This window comes from Arachis duranensis, chromosome 6, assembly GCF_000817695.3.
Source record: "Arachis duranensis cultivar V14167 chromosome 6, aradu.V14167.gnm2.J7QH, whole genome shotgun sequence".
Lineage (NCBI taxonomy): Eukaryota > Viridiplantae > Streptophyta > Magnoliopsida > Fabales > Fabaceae > Arachis > Arachis duranensis.
In genome coordinates, this window is record NC_029777.3 from 873,240 (window position 1) to 894,515 (window position 21,276).

Sequence of the window (21,276 nt, forward strand, 5' to 3'; positions counted from 1 at the left end):
ATTTTCCTATAGTTCAAGTTACTTTATTAATATATGCAATTTTGATTTCTTGAAGTTTTGGTTGATAAATTTAATGCTTTATGATTTCTCTTTACTTGTTTGAATGCTTATTGTTGATATTGTGAATATTTTGGTTATAGTTTTTATTATCTTTTGCCATTTTACATGTTTTGTTTTTATACCCACAAGGCGTTTGTAAAAATGTCAACTTTAGAATGTGAGTAGCTTTTCACATCTTGACTTGAGAAATGAGTTTCTAGGATATTAGAGTCGTAATGTCCGACATTTAATAGTAATTCTTGGGTAGTTAGTTGATTCTTATTTCCATTAACGCTAGCTTTTTACTAAGAAATTCGTAAGTTAGCTAGGACTTATAGATTAAGGTTAATTATACTTGCTTGACTTACTCCTCAATGTTAGGAGTTGACGAAACGAGATTGACTCATCATAGTTACCATAGTTGTGGTTATGACGATGATATGATTTCTTAATTCTCATTCCCAAGTCAAAGCTCTTTTATGCATTTATAGCATTTTTATTAGTTTTGACCTTCTTTTTAATTGTATTGATTTCTCTTTTTGATCAAATTTTAATTCTTTTAATTTTCTGTTTTTCACTCTAAAATCTCTTTTTCTCATGATCGAAATTGTGACATCTTAATTGCATTTCTAGAAAAAACGACCTGAAATTAAATTATTGTCGGTTATCTTTGTATTTTACATGTTTTCTGTTATAAAATTGGTTTTCATTAGATTTGGACTAATTTAATTAAATTTAGATAAAAAAAATTTATATGTGTAACATAATCACACACGGCTAAACCTATCCATTCGCACAAGAGTAGTGTATGTTTCGTAGTTTTCTCCTCATCCGCACAAGTAAGACAGGGTTTTTCTTTTCACTTATTTTTAGTTTCATTAAATTAAGAGAACAAATGCCATATAAGCTGCATCGGCCCTTTCAACTTTTTTGGTCATTACATTACTCACATACCCACTCCATCCACACTTTGAGGTTTTCTTAAACCTCATCTTAGTTTCAGCTGGAGTTTAAACTTGGTGCAGCTTGATGCAGCTTGATTAAGAGAGGCAATTTGATTGCCACGTGGTCTAGGCCTCCGCTGCAGGGCCCTTTCGCTTTAACTTCACCTCTTTTTGTTTTGAATTTCTTCTCGCTCTAAATTTCCAAACAACATGGTTCTTCTATTTGGGTCTTTTTAAGTTTTAATAGCTCATCAAAACTGAGGCAGGCCCTTTGGGCTTGAAAAAAAAAAAGAAAAAACACAAAATACTATATCTTCGAAAATGGGGACCGGCGAGTATGGTGGACGCGCTTCCATGGTAGCTTAGAAGAGTGTCAGAAACTACTCCACCATAGTCTACAGCTGAGTCCACACTCCACAGTCTCGACTCTCGAGCGAACGAGTGAGTGCGTCACGGTCTTGTTTTCGCTCGGTGAAAAACCTAACTCCCCAAAACACATCGGAAACAATCTCATGCAATCAATGTGACTCAATTACTGACACAGTTAGGCCCAGGTAAAATCATGCATCATCTTACTATCGTCGTCATCATCATAAAAAAATTATGATAATAAAAAATGGTTATCATATTGTAATTATAATAATAATTTCGCCCTACATTCCTCTAATTAAATTTTCCTCTCCCTCCTTCAACCATACTCAAAAATATCCCTTCTCTCTGCACCTGTCAGGTTTCGACGCTTTCATTTTCCCTCCTTTTACTACTAAATCAAATGCGTCAGCCTTTTACATTTTGTTTCTTAATCTCCATTGCGGAAGCTTTGACTTTCACGTTTCTCATTTTTTTTTTCCTATTTCGTTGTTTTCGTTTTCGTTTTCATTTTTTTTTTCAGGTTTTCGGTCGCTTTTAGGTTTTGATTTTTGGACTCTGTATTCGATCAGCACTCTCCAGGTAAGATATTAGTGCTGAAGATTTGTGCAAATTTATCGTTGCATGTTCTTGTCACTGTGATTTGTTTTGCATCTTGCTGATTGAGTTAGGCTGTGAGCTTGTTCTCTGTTTCTATATGTGTGCTTTTTTTGTTTGTTCGTTTCAGCTGTTAATTTTCACTTAGTGCATTCTTTCATTCAATTCGATAGCTGAAACAAAAAGATTTCATGTTTTTCTGCCATTATTGATATGTGGCACCAGCTTGTTGTGCTTGATAGCAGCACAAGCCAATTACTTGATAAGCTGATCAAGGCTTTTTGTTCAACAATCAGCATTTTTGAGTTATGTTGACCTAACACCCCCATCACCCGCCCGCGCGCCCGCCGCCGCCACCAAATGCAAAGCAGTATTGTATCGGTAAAATAACACAGTACAATATTTTTCTTTAAATGGATTTATTTCTTGATTGTTATATGGAAATGAACTAACAATTTGGAGTTAAGTTAGGTTCTCAATCTTAAAACAAGGCAGTGTGTAGTCTGTTTTCTGCTTGGATTTCATGTTGAGCTTGATACGTTTTCATTGATATTATATTATTGTTATTATATTTATTTGTGTCCAATTTTTCATTTTCTTTTCTTAAGTTATGCTAAAATTTTTTGAAAAGGGGAACTGAATTTAATTATATCTAGTTTTTTAAATTAGTGGTGACAACATATAAACTGAAAATGGAAGAAAAAAGGCCCTATTTTTCTGTAATCAACCATTCCTTTTGTTTTCTACGGTATTATAAAATCAGTATCAAAGAGCAGTTTAATGACTATAAATCATATTGTATTTTTCCCATCTCTGGCATCTTTGAAATTTAATTACATTTTGCATTTCAGAGCTTGTACCAAAGTTTCCGTTGGCTGGTTGGAAATGGCGCCAAATCCAAAGGTGGTAGCAGCCTATCGTGCAATGGCAAATCTTGGGATTCATGAATCAAAAGTGAAGCCAGTACTAAAGAAGCTCCTTAAGTTGTATGATAAAAACTGGGAGCTTATTGAAGAAGAGAACTATAGAGCTCTGGCAGATGCAATATTTGAGGAGGAGGAAAATCCGGTCTATTTCCTACTGTATTGATTACTCGGTTATTTATTTATTTATTCACTTTTATTAATACTCTGGTCTATTCAACATAGGATCATCCATTTGTTTGTATATGTAACAGGTGCCGGAGCAAGAGCAGGAAAAGAAAAACAAGAGAGTTGATGTAAATGAAAGTGATTTTTATGTCGCTAAGTTATCTGCATTTCTTTGTTGATCTTATTCACATGCCTGATTGGATGTCATCCTTACTTGTAAATAATCAGGAAGCAGAGTTAGATGATGAAGTGCAAGATCAGCCACTGCGACCTAAAAAGAGGTTGCGCTTGAGAGGTCCAGAGTTTCAGTCTTCAAATAATCAGATTAGCTGTGGTCCCAGTTCAGCTGCTTTTCCATCGAAAACTCCTAAATTAGAAGATGACACAGTACCTGGAAATGGTTCTATACTGCATGCTCAAAGTGCTGCAGCATTATCTGATGGAAATGGAATGATTGAAGCTCATCAAGTTCATTCACAAGATGACATTATTGACAAGGGAAAGAAACCTGTATCACCTCAAGTTACTCCCAGAGGAAGAAGATCTACATCGGATGGAGTGCCACCAGCAGTACTACCTAAAGAACCAGCAGTTGAACCGCTGAGCACTTTGTCTCCAAGAAGCAAAATGGCCCATCCTCTTGTATGGATCAAGCCCAAGGACGAGCCAATTGATGACGCACGAGATAATGAGGCTCCCATTTCAATGATTCTTCCTGGTATTTATCTGATTGTGCATTCATGAGGGATTATTTATTTATTTATTTTTCCTCCAGTGGTTTAATATCTTGGCAGTGTCTTTTCCTTCATGATCAACTTTTGTTGAATCTGATGATAAATAATGGGGTTTCAAAGTATATGGGAAAGTTTTCATGGGAAGATACAAGATTTTTTACCTAAGTTTAAGGGTTAACTAAGAGTGTAAGACAAAGGACTTGTTTGGGTGAGCTTTTAATAAAAGATCTTTTTTCGAGTTATCTTTTTTCGAAAGATCTTTTAAAAAGTAAAAGTAATTTTATGTTTGGATATTTCATGTAAAAAGATCTTTTTATCTATCAATTATATTTAGGTACAACACTATAAAAGTACTTTTTTGTTTATTTATTACGTGAAAACATCTTTTTCTTTTTGAAGTAAAAAAGATCTTTTTAAAAAAGATATAAATTGTAGCTTCTAAAAAGACATTTTTTATTTTTTAGTGCTTTTGCTTTTACTATTAAAATTTTGCCAAACACGCTGAAAAATGAAACAAAGATATTTTTTCAACAACTTAATGACACTCAAACAAGCTCAAAATATGTGTGATATAGTTTTTGTAGAAAACTGTGAATTTTCGCTTAGATACTGAAGATGGCACCATACAGCAAGTCACATGGTTTAAGTATTTTAGGCCTGTTTTGCAGAATGCTGGGGGAGTGCTTTGAGAGTTATTTGTGATAAAACAAGTTTCTAAGGGAAAACTTTACTAGATGGCTATATGTTGACTGGGCTGTATATTGGTTGTGGAAAATTAACACAGAGAAGGAGCTTAATATTGCATAGATTGGATTGATGGATACACTAAGCAAGATAGGGTTAGGAATGGATGTAATAGGAGTGCTTGGGTGGCACCTATAATATAAAAGATGGCAGAGTCACGCCTTTGGTATTGGTTAAGTGGAGGATAGCATAATAGCTAGATATGATATCCGTTGAAAATGTCTGCAATATGATATTATGGCTTCATCTGATCCTTATAAGTTGTAACTGATACTATCTAGCAGAGAAAATGTCCAGTTATTATTGTATGTCCTCAAAAGATGTAATTTGCAACATTCTGCTTAGCTGCCGACTATTTGAGTTGAATTGGCCATGATTAAAAATTCTTTATCCTCAAGTATCCTCTCATAAATGAGAATTATCAGTTAGCATATGATTCAATTGGCATATGCAGTGTGCAAGTCCTGAATTGTAGGTGTTGCATACTGTATGACTTTTGTGTTTCTAGAAAGTCTCTAATCCAATGCTCAGATTTGGCATTTGCTTGCATACAAGAGAGGAGCCATGGTTACTGGTTCCAGAAGTGGTCCTCTACTTCAGTCTTAAACCAACCAGATGTTACATCTCTGCCATTTATTTCTCTTTCAATATAGATTTCCATTTTCTTCTATTAGTTACTGTGCTTCCAACACAGATTCAACTTTGATTGATGAGTTTTATTCTGGATTTGTTCTCCCTCAAAAGAACCATCTAGTGGAAAGGATTCTTCAATGATGAATGGTGCAGCTGGACAGCAAGATTGTGACGACACTGTGGCATCACATTGCTTAAATGATGAAGTTGCTGGTGAAGATAACCTTCGCTCTTCAAATGAAGATGCCCCTTCTACTGTAGAGATAGGCTCATCACCTGTACAAGAGGTAAAAATTTTGGAGCTCTAGTTCAGTTCTTAGCGGATTGGTTTTACATTTTTCTAGTTGTAATCTGCTTCTAAAAATGGAGGATAAATATTTATTATCTGATAAAATTGTGACTTTCTTGTCCTTGCTTGTGAATCTGCTGAGAGATTTTGTTGATTTTATGTTCCAATTACTGATTTGAATGATGACTCACAGGAAGGATCTGCAAAGATAACACCAAACATCAGCATGCCAAAGGAATCTGAGTCACATGATGCTCTGGTTGCCGGAGGAAATGAAGATCCAGTTACACCTTGCATTTCAAATGGATCTGCCAATGTTAATTCTCATTCTTCCTTGCCCAATACTGAAATTCCAGTATCTCTGCCCTGCTCGTGTGGTCTGGATGACACTTCACCAGTTCCCCAGGAGGTTGGAAATAATGATTGCTTAGCAAGTGATGATGGAAGGGAGCTAGTGGATCCTATATCTAATAATTCTCATAGCTTAGTTACTGTTCCAAAGAATCAGCTTACTACTAATGCTATAATGACTGTTCACGATGTTAATGACATATCAAAGGGTGAAGAAAAAGTGAAAATTTCATGGGTCAATAACATTACTGATGATTTCCCACCATCCTTTCATTACATACCCCGAAACCTTGTATTCCAAAATGCTTATGTTAGTATTTCTCTGTCTCGTATTGGGAATGAAGATTGCTGTTCTACTTGCATAGGCAATTGTGTCTTGTCTTCTGAATCATGTTCTTGTGCGAATAAAACTGGTGGTGGATTTGCCTACACTGCACAAGGCCTACTGAAGGAAGAGTTTTTGGATGAGTGCATTGTCATCAGCTGCAACCCTAAAAATTGTTTCTATTGTGAAGACTGCCCAGTTGAAAGATCAAAGAATGATGATTGTTCAGAACCATGTAAAGGACACTTAAGGAGGAAGTTTATTAAGGAATGCTGGAGTAAATGTGGCTGTGGTAAAAAATGTGGCAATCGGGTTGTCCAGCGAGGAATAACTTGCAACTTGCAGGTGGGTGGGTGTTTAAGTATTCTTAACAATTGCTTTCTTCAATGTGGAGGTTGTATACTGTGTACATTGTTTAATGCATTTCCCCCCTGGGGTTTGTTTTGATGAGTATCTACTAATAATTATGTGATTCAGGTGTTTTTAACTTCTGAAGGAAAAGGTTGGGGTCTTCGGACGTTAGAGGACCTTCCCAAAGGGGCATTTGTGTGTGAGTTTGTTGGAGAAATTCTAACCGTCAAAGAATTGCATGAGAGGAGCCTAAAATATCCCAAAAATAGGAAATATACATACCCAATTCTATTGGATGCAGATTGGGAATCAGGAGGTGTGGGGGATAAAGAAGCACTTTGCTTGTATGCAGCATCTTATGGAAATGCTGCTAGGTTTATTAATCACAGGTATTAAAATTTCTATTTTTTCACCAGGACACTTTTGTAATTCATATATCTAGATTCTCTTGTAAATAAGCTATGAGTTTTTCCTTTTTAATTCATCCACCAAACAAGCGACTATTAAGTCAAATTTCAGTTGAAAAAGCAGCTAAATATAGTTTACATACCATGGGTTTTTTCAAAACTGGCTGCCTACGGCCAATGGTTCAAGTCTTGTGTAAGTAAGCGATTTGTATACTCCATAGATCTTTGGCTGCAAAACTCGCCCTACAGATTTGACTTTGACACTGTTTAAGCAAATAACCTCCTCCTTTGTTCGGTCATTTCTCCAGTATCGGTATAATTGTTGACAGCTATTTTGTTATTTAGACATGCACATCTCTCTGCTTGTGTGCATTTTTGTGGATACTGGAAATAACTAAAGATTATAGAAGGCGAAAAGTTCATCTATATTGTGATTTGAAGAGTTTGATGCAATTGTGATGTTTATTGAACTCTCTGATTGTGATGACAAGTACTTAATACAACAGATGAAGTCGGTAAGGATGGAAAACCTTTTTATCTGAAGTTGTTAGTTGTGTGCATGTGTTATTGGATTTTTGTTATCTATATAAACTTCACTATAAGAGTGAATAGGCATATTTTAGTTTTGACTAATTAATTAGAAATTGTAAACTAGAAGATTTCTAATAGTTCTATTTTGTTTTGGCAGATGTTTAGATGCTAACTTGATTGAGATCCCCGTTGAAATTGAGGGCCCAGATCATCACTACTATCATGTGAGAAGTTAGCAAATCCTCTGAATTGCATCTGAAGTTTTTTAGTTGCTTTTGTTGGCATGAGTCGGATGACAGGCTCTCTGTAAGATACACTGCTTACATACGCTTTTAACATCCAATTTGCAGCTTGCCTTATTCACATCCAGAGAAATAGCAGCACAGGAGGAGCTCACTTGGGTGCGTGGTTTTGGTTTTGTTTGGTGAATGGTCTTATATTGCATTGATTACATCAGTTTTTTCAGTAATGCTAATTTATTGCGCTTTACTGTAAACTTTTGAACAAAACAGCAATGAAAAACAGAGTTGTGATTATTTAACTGAGAAATGCCAGTCTGATGGCTAGTGGCTGTGTGGCACTTGGCATGCTATACTGACTACTAAGCATTATTGAGGCATCTCGTTTATTGTGTAGTTCACATTCTAAATATCATTTTTGTTTATTTTGCAATGTATGTTTCTGCAGGATTATGGCATCAACTTCGATGATCATGATCAGCCTGTTGAGCTGTTTGGGTGCAAATGTGGAAGTAAATTCTGCAGGAATATGAAGCGATCAAGTAGTAAGTTCAATCATCTATTTATGGTAACGTGCGAATTTGTTTCTTTTCGACATTAAAATTGTGACTCTTCACCTTTTTTGGATAATGCAAGCTTCTTTGTGTGGCCTGGTGGCCTCCTCCACTTTTGGTCTAGTCTGTTTCAATATTTGTTTTGTATAGTGTATTTCAAGTTTTCAGCCTTCCTGGTAGTAACAAGTATACTTCTTCTGCAGCCGAGTTAGTGTGATATCGTATTTGATAGAAGATCTTCTATCTTTCTTTCTTCGGCACTTTTATGTCTGATTCATGTGAAATCATGACAAAATGTCTAAATCTGCTCTCGAAGCTATTGGAAAAAGATAATATTGAAAATTGTGATTGCTAACTCAAGCAAATATTTGACTATCATAACTTTATGATTTACACTAGATAACCTATTCATCTTTTTTCATTTGATTGAGTAAAACGCAGTCAAATTCAATCTTGGTATATTTTATTCTCGTGCTTTATGTACGAAAAATGAAGTAACTTGTTGGCTTTGTTGAATGCGCCCTTAGTTTATGATTCAGTTGAGCTCAATGAATAGGGTTCATGATCATGATTGTATTAGAGGAACTCATGTCATGATTTGCATGTGGGACTTCTTGGTTTGTTCTTTAGTCAATCTTTGCTCGTCATAAACTCGGAAACCAATACTTCATGTTACTAATTTCACTTTTTCGTAATGTAGGATCCGCAAGATCGTTGGCTGCAAGATGATATAGTCATTCTGTGTTACCACCAATTTTGCTTTAGACCAATGTCAGCAATGATTAGTAACGAGTTTCAAACTACTGGATTTATATATTTTTGTTAGTCATTTTGCGTGGAATTTGGAGACTAGTTGCTTTTTACGCCCATCTATATACATGCACCAAAAAAATGAGACCTGCTAACATTGCTCGAAATATAATGCTCTTTAAAGAAGGGTATTCTTGGTGTATTGGATCGTTGGACCAATCTTTCTGGTTCGACAAATGAAAACAAGAGGACTTTTTGGTAGTGAATGTTCCTTATGTTCATATTAGTGATTCGAATTTCAAGGTGCAAGATGTTTGGAGGGATGGCAGGTGGTGTTTAAAGAAGTGTTATTCCTCTATTTTTAATAATGTGCGGTTGAGCTCAATAGATACAATCCTATTGTTCAATGTAGACCAACCCTTCTGGTTAGGCCATAAGGATCGGACACCCATATCCCAGGACCACACAATCCTGTTACATGAAATGCGCCAAAACCAAAACAAGCCACCCCTGCAAGAAATAAATGAATTCCAAAGATTTTTGGCAAATCCAAAGAGGGTTTGCCTGTACGTTCATCACAAAAGATTTTTAGATCCTAATAGACCCAATGCCAGATAGCCGTCAAAAAGCACAAGTCTGAAAACACAATATGTGTTCCAGCCACACCTTCATAACCCCAAATACCCATAATTGGCGTAGTACCTCCTGTGATACTCCAACCGCCCCACGAATGGTTATTCCTAAACGAGTCATGAAGGGTATAACAAGAACAGGGCTAGTTGGATATGGGAATATTCTAACTTTTATACAATTAAGAATGGGTATGACTGGGTTGCATAGAAGATCTTTAATTGGCAGCATAACAACAATTGACAGTGAGTACGAAGATTAAAAATTTTGAAAAAATCAAATTTTTTGTGTGACTTGCTCTTTATGAGGTTTTGTCTACTGTGTCTCTGAGTTAAAAAGAGATTTTACTAATTTCGATATTTGTCCTCGTTGCTACAATGAAGTGGAGTCTGTTTTTCATTGTTTGCGTGACTGAAGTATGGCTAAAAATATGTGGCATATGATCGACTTTTCTTCTCAATCTTTTTTTTCTCGAACTATAACTTACAGAATTGGTTTGCTTTAAATGTTAAGAAGGATGATTTTCTTTTCTTGTCTGCTGTGTGGTGGATTTGGTGAAGCCGCAACAATGACATTTTCAATTCTGATAAATTTTGGTTTCCAACTAAGCTTCAAATCTTTGTATATAATTCTTGTAAAGATTTCAACAAATCAGTTCATGCCCGAGAAGTTGGTGTCTCTCCTTCTTTGTTGATTGATTGGGTAGTTCCACCAGTGAATAAGTTCAAGATAAACTATGATGCCAGTTTTATGGGAGATATTGGTTCAACGAATTTTGGTTGTATCATTAGAAATTTAGTTGGCGAGTGCATGAAATGTTGTGTTGGTCATCTTCCATCTAGTTCAGTTCTTAGAGGGGAGCTTTTTGCTATTTGGTGGGGTTTTGACTATAGCTTGGGAGATAGGTCTTCGTGATCTCATTTGTGAAACGGATTGTCTCGAGACTATTTTTCTTATACAAGCTACAAATACCTCTCTTCATGCCTTGGATAAATATATTATGGATAAAGTACGAAATCGGTCCTCTACGTTTGGGCGTAATTCTGTTTTGGTCCTTAAAGTTTAAAGTGTCCTATTTAAATGTAAAAAAGTTTCATTTAGCTTCAATTTAGTCTCATCGTGAGATCAAAGTTAAATAATTAATAAAATATCTTATATGACAGTAGTACAAAAACAAGGTCGATAATTTGGAGAACAAGTGCAAGCTCTAAAGGCACAAAATCAATCGTGGATACATCAATCTATTTATTTATCATTCTCCTTAGTTCTATAGAAAATATTTCATTTAAATTGTAAGAAGAATGATAAATAAATGTATTGATGCATTCACGGTTGATTTTGTACCTCTAAAGTTTGTACTTGTTCTTCAGATTATCGATATTGTTCTTATACTGTTATCATGTAGGACATTCTATTAATTATTTAACTTTAACCTCACGGTAAGCTAAATAAAACTTTTTTAGATTCAAATAGGATATCTTAAACTTTAAGGACCAAAATAAAATTAATCCTAAATATAGGAGACCAATTTAATACTTTACCCATATATTATAAAAAAATTCAACATATATTAGTTAGAGACTCCCATGCTTCTCTTAATTCGGTGTTGTGTTCTGCTAATATTCTTGCTAACTCCTTAACCAAAGAAGCTACAAGGCATAATGAATCTTATAAGGAATGGACTATTTCTGCTGAGCATATTAGAAGGCTAATTCGAGAGGATTTAAAAAAACTTTGAACTTTTTAGTTGAGGAGTTTGCTATTTTTTTGTTTTTCTATTCTTTATCAAACACAAAGAAAAAAAAAGACTTGGTTTATAAAAAAAAATTTATGTATAATATTACTCAAAAAAAATATATCTCATTTTTTTTGTAAGATGAGTTGGATAACCCCATTCATACTTCACGGATTTAAAATTTCAATATTTTTCTTTTTCGGATGTATTAAGATTTCCCATTCATTATTTAATATTTGATGTTACCCAAGTTCGGGCGTGGTTACTTTTTAGTTGATTAGTACAAAAATTAAAAAAGGATATTCAATGCGAGCGCCTGCCTGTTGGGGGGCCAGGCCCATAGTACTCCATAAACCCTAGTTAGAGTCTGAGAGTGGCATATATATACCCCAGAAAGACACAAAATTAGGGTTTGTGTTTGTGAACTCTAGAGAACCAACAATGGCGTCCAAGAGAGGTGCCTCTCCTCTACTTATTCAATTCTTCTCTAAATCCAACTAACCTTCATTTTCTACTAATTCACAATTTGATTCTTTTGTATTTTGTTGTTCGATTTCTGTTCAGGTCGCGGTGGAAATGCGGGTAACAAGTTCAGGATGTCGCTCGGTCTTCCGGTGGCGGCTACGGTGAACTGCGCCGACAACACTGGTGCCAAGAACCTCTACATCATCTCCGTTAAGGGGATCAAGGGCCGCCTTAACCGTTTGCCTTCCGCTTGCGTCGGCGACATGGTGATGGCCACCGTCAAGAAGGGGAAGCCTGATCTCCGTAAGAAGGTGCTGCCAGCTGTCATCGTCCGCCAGCGCAAGCCCTTCCGCCGAAAGGACGGTGTTTACATGTACTTCGAAGGTCATAACAATAAAGTCCCTTCGCTTCTTTTATTTGCTTCAGTCATGTTATATTCTTTTATTTTTAGCTTTAATATGGATTCATCTTTGATTTTGGTTAGATCATTATAGGTTAGCCTCTGATTATGGTTATTATTTTTTATTACTGATTATTGTTGATTAGGATTAGCATTTTATTTGTGTACTAACTTAACTATTTTTATCTTTGGAAAATGGTTTTTGATTGGGGTTTTTTGAATTGTGCAGATAATGCTGGAGTAATTGTGAATCCCAAGGGTGAAATGAAAGGTAAATTATTTCAATAGTTTTTTTCCTTTCTGCTTTTAATTTGACAATAATGGTGAAGAAATGTTTGTGAGCTTGTTCCTTTAAGAAAAATGAACTAGCTGTTGTATTGGATTATGATGTTACATTATTTTCTCTACATGTTTTTAAATTTATAAGCGGTTCTTTGTGTTGTGAATTTGTGGTTGTGGTTTTGATTTGTTGTCATTGTTGTTATTGTAGGTTCGGCTATCACTGGTCCAATTGGAAAGGAGTGTGCTGATCTATGGCCTAGGATTGCAAGCGCAGCCAATGCCATTGTTTGAGTTTGATTTCTAGCAATTATATATGTTAAAGTTTCTGCTTGTTAAAGAAGCCTCCGATTTTGGTTTTAGCTTCAGCTGTACTGAATGTGATAGAGATTTATATTATTATAACTTATGTGAGAAACTTTTTATGGCATTAAGTGGTAGTTTTAAAGTTGGGTTTTTCTTTGTTTTTTATTTTATTTTTATTCACTCTATTTGTTGGGATTCATGAGTATCTGGGTCTATCAATTTAGTTTTATGATAATCCTATAAATGGGTACCTGTTTAGTGTGGGGGAGTAGTAGTGATTTTAAAGGTTTAAATTTTGACTGTCCTCATTCATAGGATATGAAACACTTAATTCGAGTGTCTGCCTGGCACTCAATGTTGCTAATTGGTTTCTTTGCGTTGAATAGTTCAAGTCTTAAACACTCCCCCAACAAAAAAAATCATTTTGTTAGTCTGTAATGCTGGACCAGTGTGTAATTTAAGAGGATTCTCACTACTTAGTCAAAATGAATTTTAATGCTGAAATGTTCTAGTGAATGTTCACCCTTATTAACTATTCAGGTGGATATTTGAGATCCAGCTTTTAGGAAAAAAGTGTTTAATGGACTATGAAAACGGCACAACCACATTCACTGGTGTACACCAAGCACAGCACTGCGATCACTGTTGAGCTGCCATGACCAAATGTGCTCACATTCATACTTTTGAAGTAGTGGAGAATAGCAAAAATGCAAGAGTGGAGAATATCGATAAAATACTAATGTCGTCTCTATTCATATTCAGTTTCTAAATTAAAATTTTAATCCTACTATTACTGCATGCACAAGGTAGGATTCAAACTCCCGACACTTGCTTAAGCGGACGAGTGAGCTGATCACTCGACCAACCCAAGTTGGTTTACTATTACTATGTTACTAACAGCATTTCTATCAACTTCTGCTAAGTTTTGTTTATAGTGATATTTTATGGAAGTGTCTTTGTAGATGTGTCTAATAAAAATATTTTTTTATGACTATATTTAATAAAAGTGTCTTTATAATTATATTTTTGAATGTGTTTCTTTATACATATATTTAAAATATAATAATTAATTATTATTGAGAATAAATTAACAGATAATATATTGGTATTCTATACTTTTTCTTAAAATTTTGTTACCATGGGCATTTCTCTTATGGTATCTAATAAGCTATTATTATTTTTTTGGAGAATGCTATGGTATAGATCAATAAAAATATCTATACCTATAGAAATGAAATAACGTGTTAATTCTTTAAGTGACAAGTGATCACTTATTGTTTTTGGTTGGTCAAAGTTGTCATACCTTGATTAACAACGGACATTACTTTCAGTAATTTGTCTGCTTGAAATATAATTAATTTTTTTTGTTTTAATAATTATTTCTTTTTTATTCAAATATCACAAAATGAAAATTTGTCTTGACCAGAAGAATACTGTATCGCTCTCCTCTCAGATCAAACAACCCTTCTTCTGTTCTTTCATTTTTTGCTTGTTATGTTATTAATATTCTATCTATTATAAGCATTTCGAATTTAAAATTTTACTTAGAAAATAATTCTAATATTCAAGTAAAATAGCATTTTATGCGATATAAAACAATCATTTAAAATATAGAAGGATTTTAGTTGAGAGGAATTCAGACATGAACGTCAGAACGTATTGTGATTTAAAAGGGATGACACGTTTAGGATTTATCTATTTATTTATTTATTTTTGGCAAAAAATAAAGACCTTCCAATACATTTTTGTTTATTTTTCTTTTTTATTTTATTCAAGTGAAAAATCCAAATTTAATAATTATTAACATAAAATCCTAAACTTAAGCACGTTCTTATTATTTCTACGAAAAGAAAAAAAACTAGTTTCCCAACAAATTCTAATACTATATGTTTATATTATGATTTTGTTTTTTTTTTTTTATTTTCATAACCCATCACTATTTTAAAATGCCTTACTCTAAGTTTTAAGTGATTGCTTTATGCCATATAAAATTTTATTTTACTTAAAATGAGAATTATTTTCTAAACAATTATAATATACATAATATTAATAACATAAATTGAGAAAAATGAAAGAAGCGAAGAAAGAAGGCATGTCAGTCTAAATAGGGATATTTTCAAAATGAGGTATTCCTTTCTATTACATGCGAAACAATGCCAAAATTTCTGATAAAAGAAATCACAGAATGAAACGCAAAAACTAAACTGCAAGAAAATATGCTCCAATTCCATAGTTAAACAATAAGAAGGGAGCAACGTTAAATCTAGAATTGTGCCTCCTTTTAGCTTTTTTTTTTTCCTTTAAAATTTTATTTCGTCCAGATAAAGAAAGAGTTCAAGTTGGAGCTGTTGTACATAGTAGATAGTACAAGAAATTTGGACTGTTTGGACTATAGGAGGGTGGTAAGACTTATCTGAACTGTACACTAGAATCTCACACTGACAAAGGTATCAAATGTGGATTACCAAAACTTTTTATCATTTTTCAGCTAAATTAAAAGTAAACATGCAAGTCCTTATTGAACAAAACAGGACAGGAAGATCTCGTTAAGTTACGGAGCTCTAGATATCAATCAGACTAGCCTTCCTTACTTAAAATAGAATCTTTAATGAATCAGTATCGTCTTTTCTCAGTTCAATGCTGATTCAACAGATCACATTGCCTCACTCATCTGTCCTCGGACGCTTTGGGGGATGACCACTATCTTCACTTTCAGAAGCAAGTTGCTTAGGATCTTCGGGAGCATCTTGCTTCCCACTCACTTCCAGTGATTTTTTCTCAGCTGTGGCATTGCCATTAGCTTGATGAGGCTCTGAACTGCAAAGGTCCACTGGGGTGGCTTCCATTTCACTTTTGGCAGGTGAATCTTTCATGGCATCAGAGGACACTCCAGATGTACTATCAATGGCAGATGATGATGCCTTGAATGGTTCAATGCCACCAGATTTGCATTGCTTCTCAAACATCATCTGGAGATACCTTCCTTGTTCTTCTATACGTAACTGTAGATTTCTTTGAATCTGATGCAAAAAGAAGGGGGAGAAAACTGTATCAGCTAAGGCAAAAAAGGACGTTATAAATGTAAGAGAAATAAGTGTAGAGTCCTGACAGTTCATCAAAGAGATTTAACAAAAACATAAATTCTATAGGCATATTTGCTGATTACCAAATTCCACATGGCTAAATATAGTAACGATATTTTGTTACTCTTAAATCAAGGAAAACGGAATATAAGAATCAAGAGGAGTTCAAAGGCCTTGAAAAATGTCCCATGCATTGTTAGTAGCAGTAAAAAGGAAAGAGAAACGACTGAGATGCTGACCTCCTTTTGCAGTGTAAGATACTTCCGTAACTATTTTGTAAGCTATTTTAGACTAATCAGAGACTACTGAATGTTTCTGTTTGACTTGGAGTTTATATATGTTCAGTGTATTTGTTTACTGTGAAATTCAACTAATTTTACCAATACATAAATTCCTCCTTAACTTCTATGGAATGGCTGGGTTGCTCTTATGAGCTGATGTATTTTGTTTCCCCTTACTATTTGCAGCTTCTGGAGGATTTATAACTATTAAGTAATTGTTGGTCCTTTCTTTATGCTATAATTTCCTATCAACAAGCTCACAAACCTCACTTGAAGTTCATTTCAAAACTAGCAACTCTTAAACTGTTATTCTCACTAATTCCACTTAGCTATAAATGATGAAATTCTATAGTATTGCAACAGAAATAAAGGTTGCAAACAAACTCCTTAAAACATGTCTTAGCCATGTAACAATTCACCAAACATATCCTACTGTAGATTCCCAAATAAAGGAAGCACATACCTCAAGCTGCTCGTGCAAGCGCTTCTGAACCTCCATCTGCATTCGCAGAGCTTCAGTGATTTCAATACCACTGTACAACACAATGATGAAGTCAGAAAAAAAAAAAATCGTGCCTGTTCATGGAAAATGACCTAATATTTAAAATTATGGATATTGCTTTAATTAGCAACATCAGATTGCATTAGAGAACAAAACGTTGTCTAACAATTGATGCATCAATAGTCACAAGAACCCAGAAATACTACATAACAGAAGTTACTTAAAATAGCAGTAGATAATTAACTATCATTTTTAAATCTAGAGATGGCATATAATTAACTTACATTTTTAAATCTAGAGATGGCATCTCTTCAATGTCACAAAAACACAGCAATATTACATAACAAAAGGTACTTAAAATAGCAGTAAATAATTAACTTACGTCTTCAAATCTAAAGATGGCATCTCTTCAATGGTACCTAGTTTTTTCTCAGAAGATCCTGTGAACACAATATAAACTGTCAACCAATAGCCCATTATCTAACTACATATACAAAGAAAATGCTACAGATTTCAAGGAAGCGACTTAAGACACAGTACTAGATTTCACAAGATTACCAATATACAAGATTGACCTAAAATTGATTTTTTTAAGGAAATAATAGAACTACATACTATTACTTTTGTAGTTATATAATATCAAAACTCTACTTTTCGGTTTTTGCATAAAAGTATAAAATAGAAAAGTGGATTTATATGCATGTTAATGCTCAATAAGATACTCAAATCTACTTCATGTAGCCAAGAATTTTCACCCAATTTCCATACAGTGGGAACTTGCATTTAAACAGAAGGATAAAACGGCAGAGAAAAATTGACACCAAGAATAGAAGGAGAATCAATTAAAACATATAATCATTTTATACAAAGTGTTGAGCCATTTACACCAATGTAATGCTTTAGACTCTTACCCCATCCAATAACTTCTTATATAATGTGATTCTTTTTCTTCCTTTTTCTTCAGCATATTTTATGTGAATTTCAAAACTTTTGGATCAAGAGCAAACAAATTTCCAGTAAATTTTGCAAAAAGTTTGATAAAGTCATCCTAACAAATATACAAAATTATATTAATACAATGCATATTTTATGTACCTTCAGATGACTCTGGTCTATATCTAGCTGTCCTGTATTTCTGCATTTCATAGAGCAATTAATTTCATAAAAGACATGTAACAAAACAAACTTAGAAAGATAAAGCAAATTGCACATACCTGTAAGTGGCTTTTAACATGGTATATAGTTAGTCCTTCAACTTTCATGAGTTTCAGCACGCCCTTAGGAGTAGCTCCTGCAAAAAGAAAACGGGAAAAAAAGAATGATCAAGAAAATGAACAAACCAAAGCCCTTAATTAGCAAAGTAGAGAAAGAGGGCTGGACTTACTTTCACTCCCACCTAGTTGATTGACAGCATCCACAAAGGCCTCATGAAGCTCGGGTGTCCAACGCATCCGGGGCTTGGCAGGTGCAGAATTTGCTGAGGAAGATGGCGTGGCACCCACATGATTTTCTCCAGATGAAGCAGGTAGTTGTTGATGGCCTGCTGGAAATTGTGAAGATGATTTTGGAACCTGGAACACCACCTAAAACAACAAAATGAAGTCAATACATTCCTAAAACCGTTAAGCTAATATAAATTTGAGGAATAAAAAAGTCTAACCTTTGGTTCAAGATCTTGAATGTTGTCAACAAGAATATCATTCCAATTTGAAGTCAAAGTGTCATCATCACTGATTAGCTGGTCAGCCCACTCCTGCCAATTATTTTGCTTAGAATAATCCTCAGATGCCATAATATTGCAGGCACTGCTTTCTACTTGACTGCGGTCAATGGGGTTACTAGTGGGCAAATCAAGAAAGCTATTCAGGGAATCTCCATGCCAGGAAGCACTGTTTCCTTTGGAATAATGGGTTGGTGTGGTCGAAGGTATTGGTCCATTATTTGAAGAATAAGGTAATGGCAACGAAGCAATGTTACCGAATGTCGGTGACAAAAAATGAGTATTTTTAGATTGTTTATCATGAGGTGAAAGGGATGAATGATGAAGATCGGTTGAATATCCCGGAGAAGAAGAAAACATAGGCCCAACTACTCCACTAGAACTTGAATGAGTAAAAGGTCTTGTTGTAAGCTCATTTTCCACAAAAGTAGGCTGTGAATCAGATAATTTGGAGTATGTATCTTCTAGAGACGGTGGAAGGCCGGCCAACGAGGAAGGAAGTGCTCCTGACATCCCCATGTTATTGAGTTGCTTTGCAGGGTGTGCTTTCATTGTTTTCCTACATTGTTAATTGGAAGATAAAAGTGTCAATTATCCCAGTCAACTAATGTAAGCACAGGCCTCAGGTCTTCCAACGGATTATAATGCTCACCAGAAAAATACTACACAAATTGCTTTCTGTTCTTGACGCCCAGACTAGACAAGTTGTCATCAATGTTCACGCTGATTAAGACAAAAATTCTTCAGTCTCAGCATGAAAACTTATTGATCACAAGTCTTAACTTTATAGAAGGAAAATAATGTACAAAGACCCTAAACCATCATCATAGCTGTTATGATCCAAAACTCAAAAGCTGCATGCAAGATATATATGCAATGCCTAATAATACTTCGTAGTCAATTAGGTATACTCGTCAGTCGTCAAAATTTAGTCCAGAAATCATCAGATGCCGCAGCCCCTTTTTTCTTTTATCAAGCAATATACATAATCAAACATATTCAAAATTATCCTAAGGTTTACTATTATGCAGTTTACCATTTAACCAATATAGAAAACATCAGTTTAAGGTTTTCCAGGAAAACAAAAAGTCAAAGTGAGCAGTTGGGTTAAGCAAAAAAAAAAAAAACAAAACGAAAAGAAAAAAGAAAAGGAAAAACAAACAGAGACACAAGTATATGCTATCCCGATAAACACAAACCCGTTGTGGAAACACAAAACCCAATGGACCAATGAGTGCTATGCATAAAGCCACAGTTCACACATAAATTCGCATATGAATTCTGTTTCAAAATTATCCCAACACAAATCTTTTGTTTGGTTTTGGTGGTTTTTTTTGGGGAGAAAAGGGGGGGGGGGGTTGGTAAATTGCCAACCCCAATCAACTATGAAATACAAATTACCGCATTTACTTCTTCTCAGTATTACAACAGAGACTGGAAGAAGGAAGGGAGCTGAACCAAGTCTTAAGAGATTCAAACTTGATGAAATTTGGTGATCCTTTAAAAGAGTTTTTTCTCCTTTTTTTCAATTAAAACAAACAAAAGCCATGACTATCATCGAGCAACAAGAATCATGTTTTGACAACTAAACATCCAATAGTAGTATGAGCATATAACAATCTCATGGTTCAGAACTCAAAGTGCTCAAACTAAGGTTTTACTTCACATCACAAACAAAAACACTAATTAACAGCGTTAAGCTTTAAAAAAAAATTATTTTCCTCTCTCCATGTAAGTAAGCACGAAACTTACGAAGAAAAAGATGCTGAAAAATCTATTGAATTAACCTTAAAAAAAAACTGATAAACAATGAACTGTTTAATAAGCAATAGAGAGTTGGTAGACGGAGAAGAAAATGAAAGCTAAGGGGAATAGGTGAAAAGAAGAAAAGTGAATCAATTGCGAATTGGACCGCAACAAACATTGGAAAAAGAGGAATTAATTGCATGAAATGAAAATCTAACCTCGAAGCGAAGAAAAACGTAGGGTTTCGGTTTCAGTTAATTAGCGGATTGGAGGCGCAGAGAGAGGTGGTTTTTGAATTCCGTCAGCGGCAGCGGCAAGCTAAGGTAGCGGAGCCACCCGAAAGGCGAAGAATTGCGATTTGCGAGTGAAAGAATGGAACGAATGCGTCTCCATCTCTTGGGAATACCCACCGTGCCTCTCCCACGCGCCAATCCCCGCGCGTGTGTTGACGTGGACGTGTTTGTGATTGGTGATTCACTCACATTTCCCTCACTAAGCTTCAAAAAGAATTCCCCAAACTAACTAACTATCTTTCTGTCTATCATTCATTCATTCTAATAAAGGGTGCCATTCATGTACTACAATTCTTACTCTTACTAACATAATTAGAATAATCTAAAATATAAATATATATTATATCAAATAATTAGTTCAGTTATCTGTTTAAATAAAGAGGAAGTATAAGGAGTTAATGGAATATTTGTACAAAGGAAAAGCTCTGCATACAAGCCATTAGGGCTTGTATGCTTTACAAGTTTATTAAACAATAAAATCAAATTACGCGCTGCTCCACGTACGACGCGTTACATCCCTTCTTCTTCTCCTTCTTTTTTGATCGTTCTTTTCTCCTCCTTTCTCACTGGTTTGTTCTTCATCGTTGACGTTAGTTCCTCCACATACTGTTACGGCACGTTTTCATTGCACCTTCTTCTTCTTTTTGTTGCACGTTCTTCTTCCTCTTCCTTTTCTTCTTCTTCTTTTCTTTTGTTTCTTGCCTTCTCTTTCTCCTTCTTCATTTACGTGCTTTTCTCTGTTTTCTTTCTTCGTTATTCTCGATTTCTATTGTTTTTTGACATCAAGCTCTGAAATCGTTTTTGAAGAAGAAGAAGTAGCAGAAGATGAGGAGGAGAAAGAGAAAGAGTTCTGAATTATGCATGATTTTGGGTGTATTTCTTTAAATC

General features: G+C 34.7%; 3 protein-coding genes across 7 annotated transcripts; 2 read left to right on the forward strand and 1 right to left on the reverse strand.

Annotated features, from left to right (window-relative positions):
- The first annotated feature begins 1,321 nt into the window (after positions 1 to 1,321).
- LOC107491721 (probable inactive histone-lysine N-methyltransferase SUVR2) lies at positions 1,322 to 9,214 on the forward strand. Of its 4 annotated transcripts, none has more exons than XM_016112632.3 (13): positions 1,322 to 1,537; positions 1,876 to 1,934; positions 2,175 to 2,330; positions 2,801 to 3,017; positions 3,127 to 3,168; positions 3,269 to 3,758; positions 5,263 to 5,438; positions 5,634 to 6,461; positions 6,594 to 6,856; positions 7,563 to 7,629; positions 7,756 to 7,806; positions 8,093 to 8,189; positions 8,899 to 9,214. In XM_016112632.3, the coding sequence occupies exons 4-13, from the start codon at positions 2,835 to 2,837 to the stop codon at positions 8,925 to 8,927; spliced, it is 2,226 nt and encodes a 741-aa protein (XP_015968118.1). In that variant the 5' UTR covers positions 1,322 to 1,537; positions 1,876 to 1,934; positions 2,175 to 2,330; positions 2,801 to 2,834; the 3' UTR covers positions 8,928 to 9,214. The 4 variants fall into 4 exon arrangements, with proteins under 4 accessions (XP_015968118.1, XP_015968117.1, XP_015968121.1 ...); XM_016112631.3 differs by having other exon boundaries at positions 2,246 to 2,330; XM_016112635.3 differs by lacking the exon at positions 2,175 to 2,330.
- A 2,428-nt stretch (positions 9,215 to 11,642) lies between these two features.
- LOC107491722 (60S ribosomal protein L23) lies at positions 11,643 to 12,905 on the forward strand. Its single transcript, XM_016112636.3, has 4 exons — positions 11,643 to 11,770; positions 11,878 to 12,162; positions 12,408 to 12,449; positions 12,669 to 12,905. Exons 1-4 carry the CDS (start codon positions 11,755 to 11,757, stop codon positions 12,749 to 12,751), a joined length of 426 nt encoding a protein of 141 aa, XP_015968122.1. The 5' UTR covers positions 11,643 to 11,754; the 3' UTR covers positions 12,752 to 12,905.
- A 2,113-nt stretch (positions 12,906 to 15,018) lies between these two features.
- LOC107491723 (protein PHOSPHATE STARVATION RESPONSE 1) lies at positions 15,019 to 20,616 on the reverse strand. Of its 2 annotated transcripts, XM_016112637.3 has the most exons (9): positions 20,314 to 20,616; positions 19,002 to 19,072; positions 18,290 to 18,908; positions 18,014 to 18,212; positions 17,844 to 17,920; positions 17,725 to 17,764; positions 17,012 to 17,069; positions 16,591 to 16,660; positions 15,019 to 15,783 (listed from the first exon to the last, which is right to left on the reverse strand). In XM_016112637.3, the coding sequence occupies exons 3-9, from the start codon at positions 18,899 to 18,901 to the stop codon at positions 15,427 to 15,429; spliced, it is 1,413 nt and encodes a 470-aa protein (XP_015968123.1). In that variant the 5' UTR covers positions 18,902 to 18,908; positions 19,002 to 19,072; positions 20,314 to 20,616; the 3' UTR covers positions 15,019 to 15,426. The 2 variants fall into 2 exon arrangements, with proteins under 2 accessions (XP_015968123.1, XP_015968124.1); XM_016112638.3 differs by lacking the exon at positions 19,002 to 19,072.
- Between the last annotated feature and the right edge of the window lie 660 nt (positions 20,617 to 21,276).

Coding starts and splice junctions, on each gene's coding strand:
- LOC107491721 (XM_016112632.3), top strand. CDS start 2,835: ATGGCGCCAAATCCAAAGGTGGTAGCAGCCTATCGTGCAATGGCAAAT. Junction 6,462..6,593: donor GAATAACTTGCAACTTGCAG/GTGGGTGGGTGT, acceptor TATGTGATTCAG/GTGTTTTTAACTTCTGAAGG. Junction 7,807..8,092: donor CACAGGAGGAGCTCACTTGG/GTGCGTGGTTTT, acceptor ATGTTTCTGCAG/GATTATGGCATCAACTTCGA.
- LOC107491722 (XM_016112636.3), top strand. Junction 12,163..12,407: donor TGTTTACATGTACTTCGAAG/GTCATAACAATA, acceptor TGAATTGTGCAG/ATAATGCTGGAGTAATTGTG. Junction 12,450..12,668: donor TCCCAAGGGTGAAATGAAAG/GTAAATTATTTC, acceptor TTGTTATTGTAG/GTTCGGCTATCACTGGTCCA.
- LOC107491723 (XM_016112638.3), bottom strand. CDS start 18,901: ATGAAAGCACACCCTGCAAAGCAACTCAATAACATGGGGATGTCAGGA. Junction 17,921..18,013: donor TCAACTAGGTGGGAGTGAAA/GTAAGTCCAGCC, acceptor TTCTTTTTGCAG/GAGCTACTCCTAAGGGCGTG. Junction 17,765..17,843: donor ATGTTAAAAGCCACTTACAG/GTATGTGCAATT, acceptor TATGAAATGCAG/AAATACAGGACAGCTAGATA.